Source organism: Triticum aestivum, chromosome 1A (assembly GCF_018294505.1).
Source record: "Triticum aestivum cultivar Chinese Spring chromosome 1A, IWGSC CS RefSeq v2.1, whole genome shotgun sequence".
Lineage (NCBI taxonomy): Eukaryota > Viridiplantae > Streptophyta > Magnoliopsida > Poales > Poaceae > Triticum > Triticum aestivum.
The window spans coordinates 534892721-534913788 of NC_057794.1; the positions used below are offsets into that span (position 1 = coordinate 534892721).

General features: G+C 43.2%; 1 protein-coding gene across 1 annotated transcript; it reads right to left on the reverse strand.

Moving 5' to 3' along the window:
- Positions 1 to 19617: 19617 nt before the first annotated feature.
- Positions 19618 to 20661, reverse strand: LOC123179810 (uncharacterized). Its single transcript, XM_044591700.1, has one exon. It carries the CDS (start codon positions 20589 to 20591, stop codon positions 19812 to 19814), a length of 780 nt encoding a protein of 259 aa, XP_044447635.1. The 5' UTR covers positions 20592 to 20661; the 3' UTR covers positions 19618 to 19811.
- Positions 20662 to 21068: the final 407 nt, after the last annotated feature.

Below are 21068 nucleotides of genomic sequence, written 5' to 3' on the forward strand. Positions count from 1 at the left end.
TGACGCTAGTGTTTCACAATTAATACCGTCCGGAACACCATAGTGTAATGGTGTGTCCGAACATCATAATTGCACCCTATTGGATATGGTGCATACCATGATGTCTCTTATCAAATTACCACTATGGTTTATGGGTTAGGCATTAGAGACAACCGCATTCACTTTAAATAGGGCACCACGCAATTCCGTTGAGACGACACCGTTTAGAGAAACCTAAGTTGTCGTTTCTTAAAAGTTTGGGGCTGCGATGCTTATGTGAAAAGGTTTCAGGCTGATAAGCTCGAACCCAAAGCGGATATATGCATCTTCATAGAATACCCAAAACAGTTGGGTGTACCTCCTATTTCAGATCTGGAAGCAAAAGTAATTGCTTCTAGAAACGAGTCCTTTCTCGAGGAAAAGTTTCTCTCGAAAGAATTGAGTGGGAGGATGGTGGAGACTTGATAAGGTTATTGAACCGTCGCTTCAACTAGTGTGTAGCAGGGCACAGGAAGTTGTTCCTGTGGCACCTACACCAATTGAAGTGGAAGCTTATGATAGTGATCATGAAACTTCGGATCAAGTCACTACCAAACCTCGTAGGACGACGAGGATGCGTGCTACTTCAGGGTGGTACGTGATCCTGTCTTGGAAGTCATGTTGTTGGACAACGATGAACCTATGAGCTATGGAGAAGCGATGGTGGGCCCATATTCCGACAAATGGCTAGAAGCCATAAAATCCGAGAGGATCCATGTATGAAAACAAAGTATAGACTTTGAGAGGACTACTTGATGGTCGTAAGGCTGTTGAGGTAAATGGATCTTTAAGAAGAAGACGGACATGGACGGTAATGTTACCGTCTATGAAGCTCGACTTGTGGCAAAGAGTATTTCCACAAGTTCAAGGAGTTGACTACGATGAGATTTTCTCATCCGTAGCGATGCTTAAGTCCGTCGGAATCATGTTAGCATTAGCTGCATTTGTGAAATCTGGCAGATGGATGTCAAAACAAGTTTCCTTACCAGTTTTCGTAAGGAAAGGTTGTATGTGATACAATCAGAAAGTTTTTGTCGATCCTAAGGATGCTAAAAGGTATGCTAGCTCCAGCGATCCTTCCATGGATTAGAGCAAGCATCTCGGAGTCAGAATATACACTTTGATGGAGTGATCAAAGTTTTTGGGTTTATACAAAGTTTGTTAGAAACTTGTATTTACAATAAAGTGAGTGGGAGCGCTACAACATTTCTGATAAGTATATGTGAATGACATATTGTTGATCCGAAATGATGTAAAAATTTCTGGAAAGCATAAAGGGTTGTTTGAAAGGAGTTTTTCAAAGGAAGACCTGGATAAAGCTGCTTACACATTGGGCATCAAGATCTATAGAGATAGATCAAGACACTTGATGATACTTTCAAAGAACGCACACCTTGACATGATTTTGAAAGAGTTCAAATAGATCAGCAAAGAAGGAGTTCTTGGCTGTGTTACAAGGTGTGAGTATTGAGTAAGACTCAAGACCTGACCACAGCAGAAGAAAGAGAAAGGACGAAGGTCGTCCCCTATGCTTCAGACGTAGGCTCTACAGTATGCTATGCTGTGTACCGCACCTGAAGTGTGCCTTACCATGAGTCAGTCAAGGGGTACAAGAGTGATCCAAGAATGGATCACAGGACAACGGTCAAAGTTATCCTTAGTAACTAGTGGACTAAGGAATTTTCTCGATTATGGAGGTGGTAAAAGAGTTCGTCGTAAAGGGTTACGCCGATGCAAACTTTGACACTAATCTAGATTATTCTGAGTAGTAAACTGGATTCGTATAGTAGAACAGTTATTTGGAATAGCTCCAAATAGAACGTGGTAGCTCCATCTAGGAGATGACATAGAGATTTGTAAAGCACACACGGATCTGAAAGGTTCAGATCCGTTGACTATAACCTCTCTCACAAGCATAACATGATCAAACCCAGAACTCATCGAGTGTTAATCACATGGTAAATGTGAACTAGATTATTGACTCTAGTAAACTCTTTGGGTGTTAGTCACATGGGGATGTGACCTTGAGTGTTAATCACATATCGATGTGAACTAGATTATTGACTCTAGTGCAAGTGGGAGACTGTTGGAAATATGCCCTAGAGGCAATAATAAATTGATTATTATTATATTTCCTTGTTCATGATAATCGTTTATTATCCATGCTAGAATTGTATTGATAGGAAACTCAGATACATGTGTGGATACATAGACAACACCATGTCCCTAGTAAGCCTCTAGTTGACTAGCTCGTTGATCAATAGATGGTTACGGTTTCCTGACCATGGACATTGGATGTCGTTGATAACGGGATCACATCATTAGGAGAATGATGTGATGGACAAGACCCAATCCTAAGCATAGCACTAGATCGTGTAGTTCGTATGCTAAAGCTTTTCTAATGTCAAGTATCATTTCCTTAGACCATGAGATTGTGCAACTCCCGGATACCGTAGGAGTGCTTTGGGTGTGCCAAACGTCACAACGTAACTGGGTGGCTATAAAGGTACACTACAGGTATCTCCGAAAGTGTCTGTTGGGTTGGCACGAATTGAGACTGGGATTTGTCACTCCGTGTAAACGGAGAGGTATCTCTGGGCCCACTCGTAGGACATCATCATAATGTGCACAATGTGATCAAGGAGTTGATCACGGGATGATGTGTTACGGAACGAGTAAAGAGACTTGCCGGTAACGAGATTGAACAAGGTATCGGGATACCGACGATCGAATCTCGGGCAAGTATCGTACCGATAGACAAAGGGAATTGTATACGGGATTGATCGAATCCTCAAGATCGTAGTTCATCCGATGAGATCATCGTGGAACATGTGGGAGCCAACATGGGTATCCAGATCCCGCTATTGGTTATTGACCGGAGAACGTCTCGGTCATGTCTGCATGTCTCCCGAACCCGTAGGGTCTACACACTTAAGGTTCGGTGACGCTAGGGTTATAGAGATATTAGTATGCGGTAACACAAAAGTTGTTCGGAGTCCCGGATGAGATCCCGGACGTCACGAGGAGTTCCGGAATGGTCCGGAGGTAAAGAATTATATATAGGAAGTGCTATTTCGGCCATTGGGACAAGTTTCGGGGTCACCGGTATTGTACCGGGACCACCGGAAGGGTCCCGGGGGTCCACCGGGTGGGGCCACCTGCCCTGGGGGGCCACATGGGCTGTAGGGGGTGCACCTTGGCCTATATGTGCCAAGGGCACTAGCCCCAAGAGGCCCATGCACCAAGAATCAAGGGAAAGGAAGAGTCCTAAAGGGGGAAGGCACCTCCGAGGTGCCTTGGGGAGGAGGGACTCCTCCCTGGCCGCACCCTTCCTTGGAGGAAGGGCCAAGGCTGCGCCTCCCCCCTCTCTCTTGGCCCTATATATAGTGGGGGGAAGGGAGGGCAACCAAACCTAAGCCCTGGCGCCTCCCTCTCCCTCCCACGACACATCTTCCTCCTCCCGTAGCGCTTGGCGAAGCCCTGTTGGAATCCCGCTACTTCCACCACCACGCCGTCGTGCTGTTGGATCTCCATCAACCTCTCCTTCCCCCTTGCTGGATCAAGAAGGAGGAGACGTCACTGCTCCGTACGTGTGTTGAACGCGGAGGTGCCGTCCGTTCGGCGCTAGGATCATCGGTGATTTGGATCACGACGAGTACGACTCCATCAACCCCGTTCTCTTGAACGCTTCCGCGCGCGATCTACAAGGGTATGTAGATCCACTCCTCCCTCGTTGCTAGATGACTCCATAGATAGATCTTGGTGACACGTAGGAAAATTTTGAATTTATGCTACGTTCCCCAACAAATACCTAGTTCAATCTCGTTATCGACAAGTCTCTTTACTCGTTCCGTAATACATCATCTCACAACTAACTCATTAGTTGCAATGCTTGCAAGGCTTATGTGATGTGCATTACCGAGAGGGCCCAGAGATACCTCTCCGACAATCAGAGTGACAAATCCTAATCTCGAAATACGCCAACCCAACATGTACCTTCGGAGACACCTGTAGAGCTCCTTTATAATCACCTAGTTACGTTGTGACGTTTGGTAGCACACAAAGTGTTCCTCCGGTAAACGGGAGTTGCATAATCTCATAGTTATAGGAACATGTATAAGTCATGAAGAAAGCAATAGCAACATACTAAACGATCAAGTGCTAAGCTAACGAAATGGGTCATGTCAATCACATCATTCTCCAAATGATGTGATCCCATTAATCAAATGACAACACATGTCTATGGTTAGGAAACATAACCATCTTTGATTAACGAGCTAGTCAAGTAGAGACATACTAGTGACACTTTGTTTGTCTATGTATTCACACATGTATTATATTTCCGGTTAATACAATTCTAGCATGAATAATAAAAATTTATCATGAAATAAGGAAATAAATAATAACTTTATCATTGCCTCTAGGGCATATTTCCTTCAGTCTCCCACTTGCACTAGAGTCAATAATCTAGATCACATCGCCATGTGATTTAACATCAATACTTCACATCACCATGTGATTAACACCCATAGTTCATATCGTCATGTGACCAACACTCAAAGGGTTTACTAGAGTCAGTAAGCTAGTTCACATCTCTATGTGATTAACACCCCAAGAGTACTAAGGTGTGATCATGTTTTGCTTGTGAGAGAAGCTTAGTCAACGAGTCTGCCAAAATTCAGATCCGTATGTATTTTGCAAATTTCTATGTCTACAAGGCTCTGCACGGAGCTACTTTAGCTAATTGCTCCCACTTTCAATATGTATCCAGATGAAGACTTAGAGTCATCCGGATCAGTGCCAAAAACTTGTATCAACATAATCCCTTTACGACGAACCTTTTGTCACCTCCATAATCGAGAAACATATCCTTATTCCACTAAAGATAATTTTGATCGATGTCTAGTGATCTACTCCTAGATCACTATTGTACTCCCTTGCCAAAAACAGTGTAGGGTATACAATAGATCTGGTACATAGCATGGCATACTTTATAGAACCTATGGCTGAGGCATAGGGAATGACTTTCATTCTCTTTCTATCTTCTGCCGTGGTCGGGATTTGAGTCTTACTCAATTTCACACCTTGTAACATAGGCAAGAACTCTTTCTTTGACTGTTCCATTTTGAACTACTTCAAAATCTTGTCAAGGTATGTACTCATTGAAAAAACTTATCTAGCGTCTTGATCTATCTCTATAGATCTTGATGCTCAATATGTAAGCAGCTTCACCGAGGTCTTTTCTTTGAAAAATTCCTTTCAAACACTTCTTTATGCTTTACAGAATAATTCTACATTATTTTCGATCAACAATATGTCACTTACATATACTTATCAGAAATGTCGTAGTGCTCCCACTCACTTTCTTGTAAATACAGGCTTCACCGCAAGTCTGTATAAAACTATATGCTTTGATCAACTCATCAAAGCGTATATTCCAACTCCGAGATGCTTGTACTAGTCCATAGATGGATCGCTGGAGCTTGCACATTTTGTTAACACCTTTAGGATTCACAAAACCTTCTGGTTGCATCGTATACAACTCTTCTTTAAGAAATCCATTAAGGATTGCAGTTTTGTTATCCATTTGCCAGATTTCATAAAATGCGGCAATTGCTAACATGATTCGGACAGACTTTAAGCATTGATATGAGTGAGAAAATCTCATCGTAGTCAACACCTTGAACTTTGTCAAAAACCTTTTTCGACAAGTCTAGCTTTGTAGATAGTAACACTACTATCAGCGTCCGTCTTCCTCTTGAAGATCCATTTAATCTCAATGGCTTGCCGATCATCGGGCAAGTCAACCAAAGTCCATACGTTGTTCTCATACATGGATCCCATCTCAGATTTCATGGCCTCAAGCTATTTTGCGGAATCTGGGCTCATCATCGCTTCCTCATAGTTCGTAGGTTCATCATGGTCAAGTAACATGACCTCCAGAACAGGATTACCATACCACACTAGTGCGGATCTTACTCTGGTTGACCTACGAGGTTCAGTAGTAACTTGATCTGAAGTTTCATGATCAATATCATTAGCTTCCTCACTAATTGGTGTAGGTGTCATAGGAACCAGTTTCTGTGATGAACTACTTTCCAATAAGGGAGCAGGTACAGTTACCTCATCAAGTTCTACTTTCTTCCCACTCACTTCTTTCGAGAGAAGCTCCTTCTCTAGAAAGGATCCATTCTTAGCAACGAATGTCTTGCCTTGGGATCTGTGTTAGAAGGTGTACCCAACAGTCTCCTTTAGGTATCCTATGAAGACATATTTCTCCAATTTGGGTTTGAGCTTATCAGGATGAAACTTTTTCATATAAGCATCACAACCCCAAACTTTAAGAAACGACAACTTTGGTTTCTTGCCAAACCACAGTTCATATGGTGTCGTCTCAACGGATTTAGATGGTGCCCTTTTTTATGTGAATGCAGCTGTCTCTAATGCATAACCCCAAAAATATAGTGGTAAATCGGTAAGAAACATCATAGGTTGCACTATATCCAATAAAGTACGGTTACGATGTTCGGACACACCGTTACATTGTGGTGTTCCAGGTGGCGTGACTAGTGAAACTATTTCACATTGTTTTAACTGAAGGCCAAACTCGTAACTCAAATATTCGTCTCCGCGATCAAATTGTAGAAACTTTAATTTCTTGTCATGATGATTTTCCACTTCACTCTGAAATTCTTTGAACTTTTCAAATGTTTCAGACTTATGTTTCATCAAGTAGATATACTCATATCTGCTCAAATCATCTGTGAAGGTCAGAAAATAACGATACCTGCCGCGAGCCTCAACACTCATCGGATCGCATACATCAGTATGTATTATTTCCAATAAGTCAGTTGCTCGCTCCATTGTTCCGGAGAACGGCGTTTTACTCATCTTGCCCATGAGGCATGGTTCGCAAGCATCAAGTGATTCCAAAATTCCGTCAGCATGGAGTTTCTTCATGCGCTTTACACCAATATGACCTAAACGGCAGTGCCACAAATAAGTTGCACTATCATTATTAACTTTGCATCCTTTTGGTTTCGATATTATGATTATGTGTATCACTATGATCGAGATCCAACGAACTATTTTCATTGGGTGTGTAACCATATAAGGTTTTATTCATGTAAACAGAACAACAATTTATTCTCTTACTTAAATGAATAACCGTATTACAATAAACATGATCAAATCATATTCATGCTCAACGCAAACACCAAATAACACTTATTTAGGTTCAACACTAATCCCGAAAGTATAGGGAGTGTGCGATGATGATCATATCAATCTTGGAACCACTTCCAACACACATCGTCACTTCACCCTTAACTAGTCTCTGTTTATTCTGCAACTCCCGTTTCGAGTTACTAATCTTAGCAACTGAACTAGTATCAAATACTGAGGGGTTGTTATAAACACTAGTAAAGCACACATCAATAACATGTATATCAAATATACTTATGTTCACTTTGCCATCCTTCTTATCCGCCAATCACTTGGGGTAGTTCCGCTTCCAGTGACCAGTCCCTTTGCAGTAAAAACACTTAGTCTCAGGCTTAGGACCAGACTTGGGCTTCTCACTTGAGCAGCAACTTGCTTGCCATTCTTCTTAAAGTTCCCCTTCTTCCTTTTGCCCTTTTCTTAAAACAAGTGGTCTTGTCTACCATCAACACTTGATGTTTTTCTTGATTTCTACCTTCGTCGATTTTAGCATCACGAAGAGCTTGGGAATCGTTTCCGTTATCCCTTGCATATCATAGTTCATCACGAAGTTCTACTAACTTGGTGATGGTGACTAGAGAATTCTGTCAATCACTATTTTATCTGGAAGATTAACTCCCACTTGATTCAAGCGATTGCAGTACCCAGACAATCTGAGCACATGCTCACTAGTTGAGCGATTCTCCTCCATCTTTTAGCTATAGAACTTGTTGGAGACTTCATATCTCTCAACTCGGGTATTTGCTTGAAATATTAACTTCAACTCCTGGAACATCTCATATGGTCCATGACGTTCAAAACGTCTTTGAAGTCCCGATTCTAAGCCGTTAAGCATGGTGCACTAAACTATCAAGTAGTCATCATATTGAGCTAGCCAAACATTCATAACGTCTGCATCTGCTCCCGCAATAGGTCTGTCACCTAGAGGTGCATCAAGGACATAATTCTTCTGTGCAGCAATGAGGATAAACCTCAGATCACGGATCCAATCCGCATCATTGCTACTAACATCTTTCAACACAATTTTCTCTAGGAACATTTCAAAATAAACATATGAAAGCAACAACGCGAGCTATTGATCTACAACATAATTTGCAAAATACTACCAGGACTAAGTTCATAATAAATTTAAGTTTAATTAATCATATTACTTAAGAACTCCCACTTAGATAGACATCCCTCTAATCATCTAAGTGATCACGTGATCCAAATCAACTAAACCATGTCCGATCATCACGTGAGATGGAGTAGTTTTCAATGGTGAACATCACTATGTTGATCATATCTACTATATGATTCACGCTCGACCTTTCAGTCTCTAGTGTTCCGAGGCCATATCTGTATATGCTTGGCTCGTCAAGTATAACCTGAGTATTCCGTGTGTGCAACTGTTTTGCACCCGTTGTATTTGAACGTAGAGCCTATCACACCCGATCATCACGTGGTGTCTCAGCACGAAGAACTTTCGCAATGGTGCATACTCAGGGAGAACACTTATACCTTGAAATTTAGTGAGAGATCATCTTAAAATGCTACCGTTAATCAAAGCAAGATAAGATGCATAAAAGATAAACATCATATGCAATCAAAATATGTGACATGATATGGCCATCATCATCTTGCGCCTTTGATCTCCATCTCCAAAGTACTGTCATGATCTCTATCGTCACCGGCATGACACCATGATCTTCATCATCTTGATCTATATCAATGTGTTGTCACGTGGACATCTCGCCAACTATTGCTCTTGCAACTATTGCTATCGCATAGCGATAAAGTAAATCAATTATTTGGCGCTTGCATCTTATGCAATAAAGAGACTGTTGGGCTTCGTAGTAATTTCAAAAAATTTCCTACGCACACGCAAGATCATGTGATGCATAGCAACGAGAGGGGAGAGTGTTGTCTACGTACCCAATGCAGACCGACTGCAGAAGCGCTGACACAACGTAGAGGAAGTAGTCGTACGTCTTCACGATCCAACCGATCAAGCACCGAAACTACGGCACCTCCGAGTTCGAGCACACGTTCAGCTCGATGACGATCCCCGAACTCCAATCCAGCAAAGTGTCGGGGAAGAGTTCCATCAGCACGACGGCGTGGTGATGATCTTGATGCACTACAGCAGCAGGGCTTCGCCTAAACTCCGCTACAGTATTATAGAGGATTATGGTGGCTGGGGGCACCGCACACGGCTAAGGAATAGATCACGTGGATCAACTTGTGTGTTCTAGGGTGCCTCTGCCTCAGTATATAAAGGACTAGAGGGGGGGGGGGGAGGCTGGCCGGTCATAGGAGGCGCGCCAGGAGAGTCCTACTCCCTCTGGGAGTAGGATTCCCCCCCAATCCTAGTTGGAATAGGATTCGCGGAGGGGGAAAAGAGAGAGAGGGGGCCGGCCACCTCTCCTAGTCCTAATAGGACTAGGGGAAGGGGGTGGCGCACAGCCCATGTAGGGCTGCCTCTTCTCTTTTCCACTAAGGCCCATCATGGCCCATTTAGCTCCCGGAGGGTTCCGGTAACCTTCCCGGTACTCCGGTAAAATCCCGATTTCACCCGGAACACTTCCGATATCCAAACATAGGCTTCCAATATATCAATCTTTATGTCTCGACCATTTCGAGACTCCTCGTCATGTCCGTGATCACATCCGGGACTCCGAACAACCTTCGGTACATCAAAATGCATAAACTCATAATATAACTATCATCGTAACCTTAAGCGTGCGGACCCTACAGGTTCGAGAACAATGTAGACATGACCGAGACACGTCTCCGGTCAATAACCAATAGCGGGACCTGGATGCCCATATTGGCTCCTACATATTCTACGAAGATCTTTATCGGTCAGACCGCATAACAACATACGTTGTTCCCTTTGTCATCGGTATGTTACTTGCCCGAGATTCGATTGTCGGTATACCAATACCTAGTTCAATCTAGTTACCGGCAAGTCTCTTTACTCGTTCTGTAATACATCATCCCGCAACTAACTCATTTAGTTGCAATGCTTGCAAGGCTTTAATTGATGTGCATTACCGAGAGGGCCCAGAGATACCTCTCCGACAATCGGAGTGACAAAACCTAATCTCGAAATACGCCAACCCAACATCTACCTTTGGAGACACCTGTAATGCTCCTTTATAATCACCCAGTTACGTTGTGATGTTTGGTAGCACCCAAAGTGTTCCTCCGGCAAACGGGAGTTGCATAATCTCATAGTTATAGGAACATGTATAAGTCATGAAGAAAGCAATAGCAACATACTAAACGATCGGGTGCTAAGCTAATGGAATGGGTCATGTCAATCAGATCATTCAACTAATGATGTGACCTTGTTAATCAAATAACAACTCATTGTTCATGGTTAGGAAACATAACCATCTCTGATTAATGAGCTAGTCAAGTAGAGGCATACTAGTGACACTTTGTTTGTCTATGTATTCACACATGTATTATGTTTCCGGTTAATACAATTCTAGCATGAATAATAAACATTTATCATGATTATAAGGAAATAAATAATAACTTTATTATTGCCTCTAGGGCATATTTCCTTCAGAGACAACCATAAGGCTTTTGCCAGTTGCCGATAACTTCAACAAAACATGATCATCTCATACAACAAGTTATATCTCATCACGTCTTGACCATATCACATCACAATATGCCCTGCAAAAACAAGTTAGACGTCCTCTACTTTGTTGTTGCAAGTTTTACGTGGCTGCTACGGGCTTAGCAAGAACCAATCTTACCTACGCATCAAAACCACAACGATAGTTTGTCAAGTTGGTGCTATTTTAACCTTCGCAAGGACCGGGCGTAGCCACACTTGATTCAACTAAAGTTGGAGAAACTGACACCCGCCAGCCACCTGTGTGCAAAGCACGTTGGTAGAACCAGTCTCGCGTAAGCGTACGCGTAATATCGGTCTGGGCCGCTTCATCCAACAATACCGCCAAACAAAATATGACATGCTGGTAAGCAGTATGACTTATATCGCCCACAACTCACTTGTGTTCTACTCATGCATATAACATCAACACATAAAACCTAGGCTCGGATGCCACTGTTGGGGAACGTAGTAATTTCAAAAAAATTCCTACGCACACGCAAGATCATGGTGATGTATAGCAACGAGAGGGGAGAGTGTTGTCTACGTACCCTCGTAGACCGACAGCGGAAGCGTTATGAAAACGCGGTTGATGTAGTCGTACGTCTTCACGGCCCGACCGATCAAGCACCGAAACTACGGCACCTCCGAGTTCTAGCACACGTTCAGCTCGATGACGATCCCCGGACTCCGATCCAGCAAAGTGTCGGGGAAGAGTTCCGTCAGCACGATGGCGTGGTGACGATCTTGATGTTCTACCGTTGCAGGGCTTCGCCTAAGCACTGCTACAATATTATCGAGGATTATGGTGGGGGGGGGGGGCACCGCACATGGCTAAGAGAACGATCACGAAGATCAACTTGTGTGTCTATGGGGTGCCCCCTGCCCCCGTATATAAAGGAGTAAGGGGGGGAGAGGCGGCCAAGGGGAGGAGGCGCGCCCAAGGGGGGCAATCCTACTCCAAGTAGGATTCCCCCCTCTTTCCTAGTCCAAGTAGGAGAGGGGAAGGAAGGGAAGGAGAAGGAGAAGGAAGGAGAGGGAGGAAAAGGAGGAAAGGGGGGCCGGCCCCCTAGTCCAATTCGGTTTGGGCTAGGGGGGCCGCGCGCCCTACCTCCTCTCTTCCACCACTTGGCCCATGAGGCCTAGTACTTCTTCCTCGTATTCTCGTAACTCCCCGGTACCCCCGAAAATACCTGAATCACTCGGAACCTTTCCGATGTCCGAATATAGTCGTCCAATATATTGATCTTTACGTCTCGACCATTTCGAGACTCCCCGTCATGTCCCCGATCTCATCCGGGACTCCGAAATCCTTCGGTACATCAAAACTCATAAACTCATAATATTACTGTCATCGAAACCTTAAGCGTGCGGGCCCTACGGGTTCGAGAATAATGTAGACATGACCGAGACACGTCTCCAGTCAATAACCAATAGCGGAACCTGGATGCTCATATTGGCTCCCACATATTCTATGAAGATCTTTATCGGTCAGACCGCATAACAACATACGTTGTTCCCTTTGTCATCGGTATGTTACTTGCCCGAGATTCGATCGTCGGTATCTCAATACCAAGTTCAATCTCGTTACCGGCAAGTCTCTTTACTCGTTCCGTAATACATCATCTCACAACTAACTCATTAGTTGCAATGCTTGCAATGCTTATGTGATGTGCATTATCAAGAGGGCCCAGAGATACCTCTCCGACAATCGGAGTGACAAATCCTAATCTCGAAATACGCCAACCCAACATGTACCTTCGGAGACACCTGTAGAGCTCCTTTATAATCACCCAGTTACGTTGTGACGTTTGGTAGCACAAAAAGTGTTCCTCCGGTAAATGGGAGTTGCATAATCTCATAGTTATAGGAACATGTATAAGTCATGAAGAAAGCAATAGCAACATACTAAACGATCAAGTGCTAAGCTAACGAAATGGGTCATGTCAATCACATCATTCTCCTAATGATGTGATCTCGTTAATCAAATGACAACATATGTCTATGGTTAGGAAACATAACCATCTTTGATTAACGAGCTAGTCAAGTAGAGGCATACTAGTGACACTTTGTTTGTCTATGTATTCACACATGTATTATGTTTCCGGTTAATACAATTCTAGCATGAATAATAAACATTTATCATGAAATAAGGAAATAAATAATAACTTTATTATTGCCTCTAGGGCATATTTCCTTCACCGTCTAATTGACGATCTGTTTGACCATTAACTGACATTTGGGGCCCACATCTCAGTGTCTCTTCTCATTTTCTTCTTCCCCTCTTTGCCTCCCTTCTTCTCCACCAGTCTTCTTGCTCCCAAAGCACACCGTCGCACGGCCATGGCCGCCGGCCACACTGCTAGCCCACGCCGGTGCCCTATGCCACGTCGAGGCCCGCTCCGCTATTGCTGCTACCCTTTGCCGGTGCTTGCCGCCCTCTGCCCTCTGCTGCCCGCTACCGCTGCTTGCCGCCCTCTGCTGCTGCCCGCTACCGCTGCTTGCCGCCGCCGCTGCCATTTGCTGCTGCCCGCGGCCGCTGTTTGCCGTCGCTGCTGCCATCTGCTGCTTCCCACGGTAGCTGCTTGCCGCCGCTGCTGCTGCTTACCCGCCCCTTCCCCTTCCCCTTTTTCTGTTGCTGCCACGAACTCGACGACGTCCACGTGAGGGGGCAGGCGGAGGCTCGCACCGGCGAGCAGGCAGTGGAGTGCGTCGGGGCCGTGGGGGAGGAGGTTGCCGACGACGGCCATGGGAGCCAAGCGCGTCGAGCTGCTCCACCCACCTCGAGCAGACGTGAGGAAGAGGGAAGAGAGAGAGAGAGAGAGAGAGAGAGAGAGAGAGAGACCGCGCGGCGGGGAGCTCCACGGCGACCGGCGCCATGGCTGCTGAACGACGAGCTCCTCTTGATCCGGAGCACGGCCGCGCGAGGGACTCGATTGCTTTTTGAAATTTGTATCCTAGGGACCCGATTGCTTTTTAAAACTATTTACAGGGACCTGATTGCTTTTTTAATAAGATTACTAGGAAGAGACACTAACATATGGGTCCCACATGTTAGTTAATGGTCAAACAGCCGGTTCATTTAGAAGCGGGCCTAGCCTGTCATAATCGTAATCAATTGTAAAACATAGGATTATTTGGGTTTTTTGAGATAGCCGACACGAAAAGTGGTAGGTATCAAATAGATGGTCAAACAAACGGTTCATTTAGAAGCGGGCCTAGCCTTTCATAATCGTGATCAATTGTAAAACATAGGGTTATTTGGATTTTTTGAGATAGCCGACACGAAAAGTGGTAGGTATCAGTCAATTTTCGATAATATTTTGGAACCCTAATGTGAAAAGTGATAGTTTTATGCTATTCGCTCTTGTATTTCATGCGCATGGCATTTCAACTGATCTAAACTTATGAAAACCCAATGAATATCGAGATCATTAGCAGAAAGAAACTTGTGATCATGTTATATTTATCGAAGTCATGGAAGCTACATGCATGTAATACAATTTTATACAACACATATTTATGAACCATATTTTCCTCATTGACTATGTAGAGTCTATTAAGGATGTTAAGACACTCTTACAAAGTGGCATTTAGGATAAGTCTATTCTTATGTTTTATTGGCCATAGTTCTACTTGGTACAAGGATTAAAGGGTTGGAGACTTGGAGTGTCCGCACTCGCGTGCATGCATCAGCATGGTACACCCTGGTACATCCATCACTATCCAACGAGAGCGAGTGGGGTATGAGGTAATAACACTGGAATGATGCCCAATTCCCACCTTAGCAGTACTATAATGAGTAAGAAGCAAATCTATGGGGAGATGCTCCAGTGGTGGACAAGGAAGTGGTTGATTTAGTTGTGGACAATGAACTACATGAAGCTGAAGAGAATGCATAACAAAAGGCACAACATGTTTAATGTGCATTATGTACAGTATGGATCCGCTTCCTCGTCCAAGAAACTTCACTCAACCTATGTCATCTAAGGTGTCCACTTTAAAAGGTGACACATGTGGCGAACATTTTACCGACACCTCCAATGCCCGTGTCAATACTTTGCTCGACTCTATCCCACAGTTGCTCAACTCACCTTTGTCGCATTAATCTTCTTCTCTTCCCCTTCAAGATCTTGCGCCGACTAGGAGCATTATATATAGTCACCAACATTGCAGTCGTTAACGCAATTCAATATAAAATGAGGAGGTTGTTGCACCGGCTGAGCTGAATGTGATCAAATGAGTTGGTGAACCACATAAACATGTGCATTCAACCACTTAAGTAAAGTTCGCCATCTCTTTCCCCTCTTTGGCAGGAGTAATGCTACATCTATGGACGTTTCAGTTATGAAGGAGATTTACGAGCCAATTTGGGTCATCTGGTTGAGTTAGTGGGGGACCCACATCAAAATTCAAGAGAAGGTTACTTGGATCAGTGAGGGAATTAGTTTGTAAGCTCAATCTGTAACCAAGCCATCCGCAAGTTTAGGATTTTTGTCTTGGCAATGATAACTATACCAAATCAATACATAGCAACTAATAATTAGAAATATGGTGTATATGCACATATGATGCGATGATTAAGATATTTTTGCCACAACCCCATTGGGTTCAAAGCACGAAGTTACATACGTGCCACATTGTTTTGCTCTCATTTACATACAGATTGAAGATAACCCACTAGTACACAACGGGGCTATTCACACGGTCCAGACCCCAATTGCATACAGTTTCTCGAACTGTGCGCTCGAGTGGGTTGGTGATAGGGGGGTCCATCGCTGACCACGGGGAAAATATCTGCAATGCTAAAAAGGTCCCACATTATTGCGGAAACAAGGATCATCTACGATTGCAAAGGCAACCACCGATAATTCGTTTAGTTCAATTGTGTGTGATGAAGTAACTATGACTGACAGTTTCTTCTGTATATCGTTTGCGACGATACTAGTCATCGCACGCATTACATGCCGGATGAAACATTTGCATTAAACTGTCTACAACACACACACTATTTTAAGAAATTATTTGTATTGTTGTTTATTATTGCGTACGTTACTTATGAGATAAAACATGTGCTTTATCAGGAAACACTTAGTATACTCTTTTGGAAAGCACTAATTAGAAAGGAAATAATTTAGTGTGTTGTATAAACATTCAGTTTGCATAGTAAGATACAAGGTAAGCTATAGTTCATACCAGCCTATAATTGGAAGTTGTCTTCTTTACTAAGCAAACAAAAAAATTGTTGTTTTTCAGGAATCTTCTCCTTGATAGAATTACCTTGGAGAATTTGTTGACTTGAAGGCTATTCAATTCTATGTGATTGCCTCAACGCAAAAATTTGGAAGACTTGGAAACCCTTGGACCTACGTAAATGAAGTTAATGTAGTAACTATAATCTTTATGCCATTGCATAATGAAGCAAGAATTGGGACATATAAAGAACGAAGCTGCTAAAAAATTCCAGGTTATTCAACTTTCAACCTATAATTACATAACGTAGATAGAATAAGGTGAAAGACAAATTGGGACATTATAGAAAATAGTTGCATGAATAAATTATCTCTCTAGTAACCAAACATATATTTAGAAATGGTAAGGATTGTTCAGCTAGAACAACTAGAACAACTAACGTGGAGAGTTACTTAGCAGTGTCTTCAAACTGTTCAACTAGAACAATGAAAGTTTTTGCAGTAGATCGATGGACCGAGGCTGACATACAAGTCGTGTAAATATATTGTTCCTCCGTTCTAATATAACTTCTATCAACTGATGTTACATGTTGCCATACAGTAGTTGTATGTGGATGGTTAGTCACCAAACCTCTATTCCGGTTATATGATTGGTCAATTTCATGGTACATTGCTTCTGTCCTGGTTATCTTAAATATAGCTCTTGTTGTCATTATTAGTGGTATGATCGTGTCTAAGTGACGGGCTGATTCCTGGATGATTGATATAATTCAGAGCATTCATTTCTCTAGTTGCATTTATCATTTTTACGGCGGGCATCCTAGATCAAATTGATAGCAATTATTCTTTGAATATGCGCAGTTTGCTTTAGGCCACTATTTTTTTTGTTATATGATTGGTTAATTTCATCATACGCTACTTCTATATATGTTGGTTACCTTAAATAGAGCTCTTCTTGTCATTAATCGAGGTGTTATTATGCCTAAGTGATGGCTTATTCATGGATGATTGATATAATTTAGATCATTGATTTCTTCACTCTCACGAATCAATGTTACTGCCGACATCCTAGATCAAGTAGATAACAGTTATTCTCAGAATATGTATCGTTTACTTTGAGCCATTGTATTCTAGTTTTATATGATTGATTAATTTCATTGTACGTTTCTTCTATGTTTTTTGTTTGTTTGAGGAAAATGTTTCTTCTATGTTGGTTACCTTAAATAGATCTCTTTGTTGTCGTTATTCGAGGTACTATTGTATCTAACCAACAACTTATTCCTGGATCATTGATATAATTTAGAGGATTGATTTCTTCACTCTCGTGAACCAATGTCACATCCGACATCCTAGATCAAATGGATAACAATTATTCTTTGAATATGCGTAGTTTGCTTGGAGCCACTTTATTTCGGTAATATGATTAATTAATTTCATCGCACGATACTTCTATGTTGATTACCGTAAATAGATATCTTGTTGTCGTTATTTGAGGTATTACTCGTGACCCAATTGACGCGTCCCATGTCAGCTTGCATCATCGCATCACAGACACGTGCAAGCGGCCGTGGCGCCGATTGGTGCAAATCCCCGTCATGATGTAAGCCATATGCATGCGCGTGCGTTTGGCCGTTATTATTTGGTTTGATATAATCAAAGTACCAATCTCTTAAGTTTTGATCAATTAATGCTAGTACTGACATTCTGAATCAATGGATAACAAATTTTAGCAGAATGTGCATAGTTTACTTGTGAGACACTGTATTCTGGTTATAATTGATTTCATTGCACATTATGTCTAGTAGATTACCATAAATAGAGCTCTTGTTGTTGTTATTCGAGGTATTACTGGATCTAAGAGACAGCTGATTCCTTGATGATTGATATAATACAGAGCATCAGTTTCTTGGGTCTCAATGGATAATGTTAGTGTTGACATCGTAAATCAAATGGATACCAGTTATTTTGTTAATGTGCATTGTTTACTTAGATTTTTAAAGGATAACTCTTGCCCTGTTTTTTTTTTTAAGCTTAGCTCTTTAAACTGTGATCTTCAACATGATGTGCTAGCTAAACTTTTTGAAGGGATGTAACTTGAGATAATTTTGATGTACAACTGAATAGGTTACTGCTTAAGTTTTCCGTCCAGCATATATTTTGATTGTGAGTATCTTTATTTTTATTTTTAATTCCCAAATATAAATTAATAATGCTATTATTAGCTTGATGAATTCTGAATTGTTACCCTGATTGGTTCAATTGTCTTCAACACTTAATCTTCTCTGGTCTTTACTTTTATGGACCAACTGTGCTCATGTTTTGTGTTAGTGAACCTGCCTTCTCTGGTTACTAAAATATTGCTTTGAGCTGCTGTTTTCCTTGAACTAAACCGAGTTCCAACTGTGAATAACTGATATCATCAGCTGAAAGAACCCGTCTGTACCTGTCTTCCAATATCTTACGGGAGAAATTAAATATAGAAGTCATTTTCATGTTATTCAGATTTGGTTGCTAGCTGCAGATTTGAACAAATACCTGACAAACATTGAAACAAAATATTGTAGATCTAGTACACAGAACAGCTGATGTCAGTGTCATTTGTTTCCCTGCATTTCTTGACCCACTAGTACACAGAACCGCATCTAGTGATACTCTGTAATGCTTCTTCCTCCTTTTTTTTAACTTTTGGATATGCATATTGTAATATCTTTTGATTCTTCCCCCACTTGTTATTTTTATTTGTGTCTGTGGTTAGCCAAGTAGCGGGTTTTGATACCATTGGCAGTTGATTTTGTGCCCACGTGTGTTTGAACACCAACACATGCAGAATATGTCATGAAATGTGACGTGGTTATTACTTATTAGTATGAACCAGCAAATTCCGGTGCCAGAAATGAACTTTTTTTTATACACTCACTGATTGCTTTGTGCGCTTCTTAACATTAATGTACTTGCCAAGTGGCGTCTGACTGTGATAGCGTGTTTGACAGTAGAGGAATACCTTAATTTTAGTGTTCGACGCCCGATGGTTCACGTGTTGAACTTTCACCAAAATATCTTGCCAAAGTACCTTTGTAAACTAATATAAAATTGTTTAGATCATTAAAATAGTAATCTAAATGTTTTTATATTAATTTACGGAGGGAGCAGTACGTACTATCTTTGGGGTGAGAAATCAACACGAAGTAAATTTGATTGTAGCCTGGGTCATGTTTTTTGGAGGTACCTTTTGTGGTTCAAGCTTTGAACAAAGTTCTCTTCATGCCCAATTTCGTGACTGTCATGATCATTTTTGTCAGGAATATTCCTGATCATGCATTTTCAACACACGTTTTCAGTGTTGGCGGCTGTAATCATTAGAAAACCAGGTACGGTAATCAATCTGGTACTTAGCGCAATCTTTAATTGCTTGCTCCTCTCTGTATCTGTATATATGCTTCCAGAGTTGTTACACTCTAGTGTGTTCGGCTAATTATTTTTTTGGAAACGGAGCATTAATATTTGCGTCGTCTATTAATTAAGAAGAAAATAGACAGCAAATTTTGTGCGTTTTTGAACCATGAGAATGAGGGGGTCGAATATACCTACAGCAAGACTAGAATGTACACGCGACGTACTAGTGCAAGTATACCAAAATGGAAGCAACATCTTGAAAACCATCATCTACTCCTTCCCTCCAATAATGTAAGACATTTTTTGATACTATATAGTGTTAAAAAACATGTTTTACATTATGAGACGGAGGAAGTAAGTGGCGAGGCACCCTCTAATCAGCTCACATGTGCGACGCAGTTCACGCCGTTGGTGTGCACGCCGGCCGGGGCCCCGGACACGAGCACGCCGGCGAAGCCCCCTACCTCCACGGTGATGGAGCAGTTCATCCTGATCTCGAGATCCTTCTTGTAGATCCCCAGCACCTTCACCGTGCCGTCCATCTCCGTGTACGTCGTCAGGTTGTACTGCTGGCCGAGCAGCAGGCCGGTGGCGTTGACCGCCTGCGACAGCCGGTCGGCGAGGATGTCCACCGTCACGTTCATGCGCACGCTCCCGTGGGCGCCGACGCGGCCGCCGGGCACGTACGCGACGCTCACCGTCCGCCCGTCGAGGTACACCTCCGTGGCGCTCGGGGAGAACCGGAACGACGCGATGTTGTCGTTCTCGATCGAGACGTCGGCGGTGAGCGTGGCGTTGGTGGCGACGGGGTCGGCGAGCCCCGTGCCGGGGCCGGACCTGAGGGCGGCGAGGGAGACGCCGTTCATGGTGAGGCGCGGGTCCTTGACCTTGAACACGGTGAGCGAGAGCGCAAGGATGAGGATGCCGACGATGACCGCGGTGGCCACGCAGCAGCCGCCGCAGCAGAGCAGGCAGCGGCGCCTCTTCCGGAGGTACTGCACGGAGCGCCACCCCGTCGCCGTCTGCGCCGCCTCGTCCACGTCGCTGGCGGCCGGGTGGGCGTACGGGTGAGGGATGGCCAGGGGCCTCGCCGGCTCGTTCTTGTCGTCGTGCTCCGCCACCGCGGCCACCCTGCTCGACGAAGCGGCGGTCGCCATCGAGGGAGGGAGGGGGCGCGAACCGTGTCTAGGTGCCTACTTTGTTCGGTGGAGATCGGTGGTATGAAAAACCCGCATGATTCTTGGTGGGTTGGTCCTGCGGTGTTGGTCTTATAAGTGGGGCTCTCGGGCCAAGCCAAGGTGTCCGACGTACTCCCAAGCGGAGTTTCGTAGCTTAGCTTCATTTGTGAGTGGTTTGACACGCTTGACTTTGATCGCAGCTGACACGAAGGAAGGATGAAACATCTCACCCCAGGACCAGGAGTGATGCTGACATGGCTGTCTTCGGTCTCACAAAGAATAACCGACTCGTGTTTGAAACTTTGAATCCGGGCAAGGTTTCTAGATGCCCATTTTTCTTTTCATTGCAAAATATCACTACTGCTGACGGGCAATAGTATTCTTGAAGGAAAAGTATAACATTGACCCCTGACAAAAAGGTACCATGGTTTCTCATAAAATAAATCGGAGGAAGAG

What these genes read in the sequence shown, in the direction of transcription:
- LOC123179810 (XM_044591700.1), bottom strand. Translation starts at nt 20,591, where the DNA reads ATGGCGACCGCCGCTTCGTCGAGCAGGGTGGCCGCGGTGGCGGAGCAC.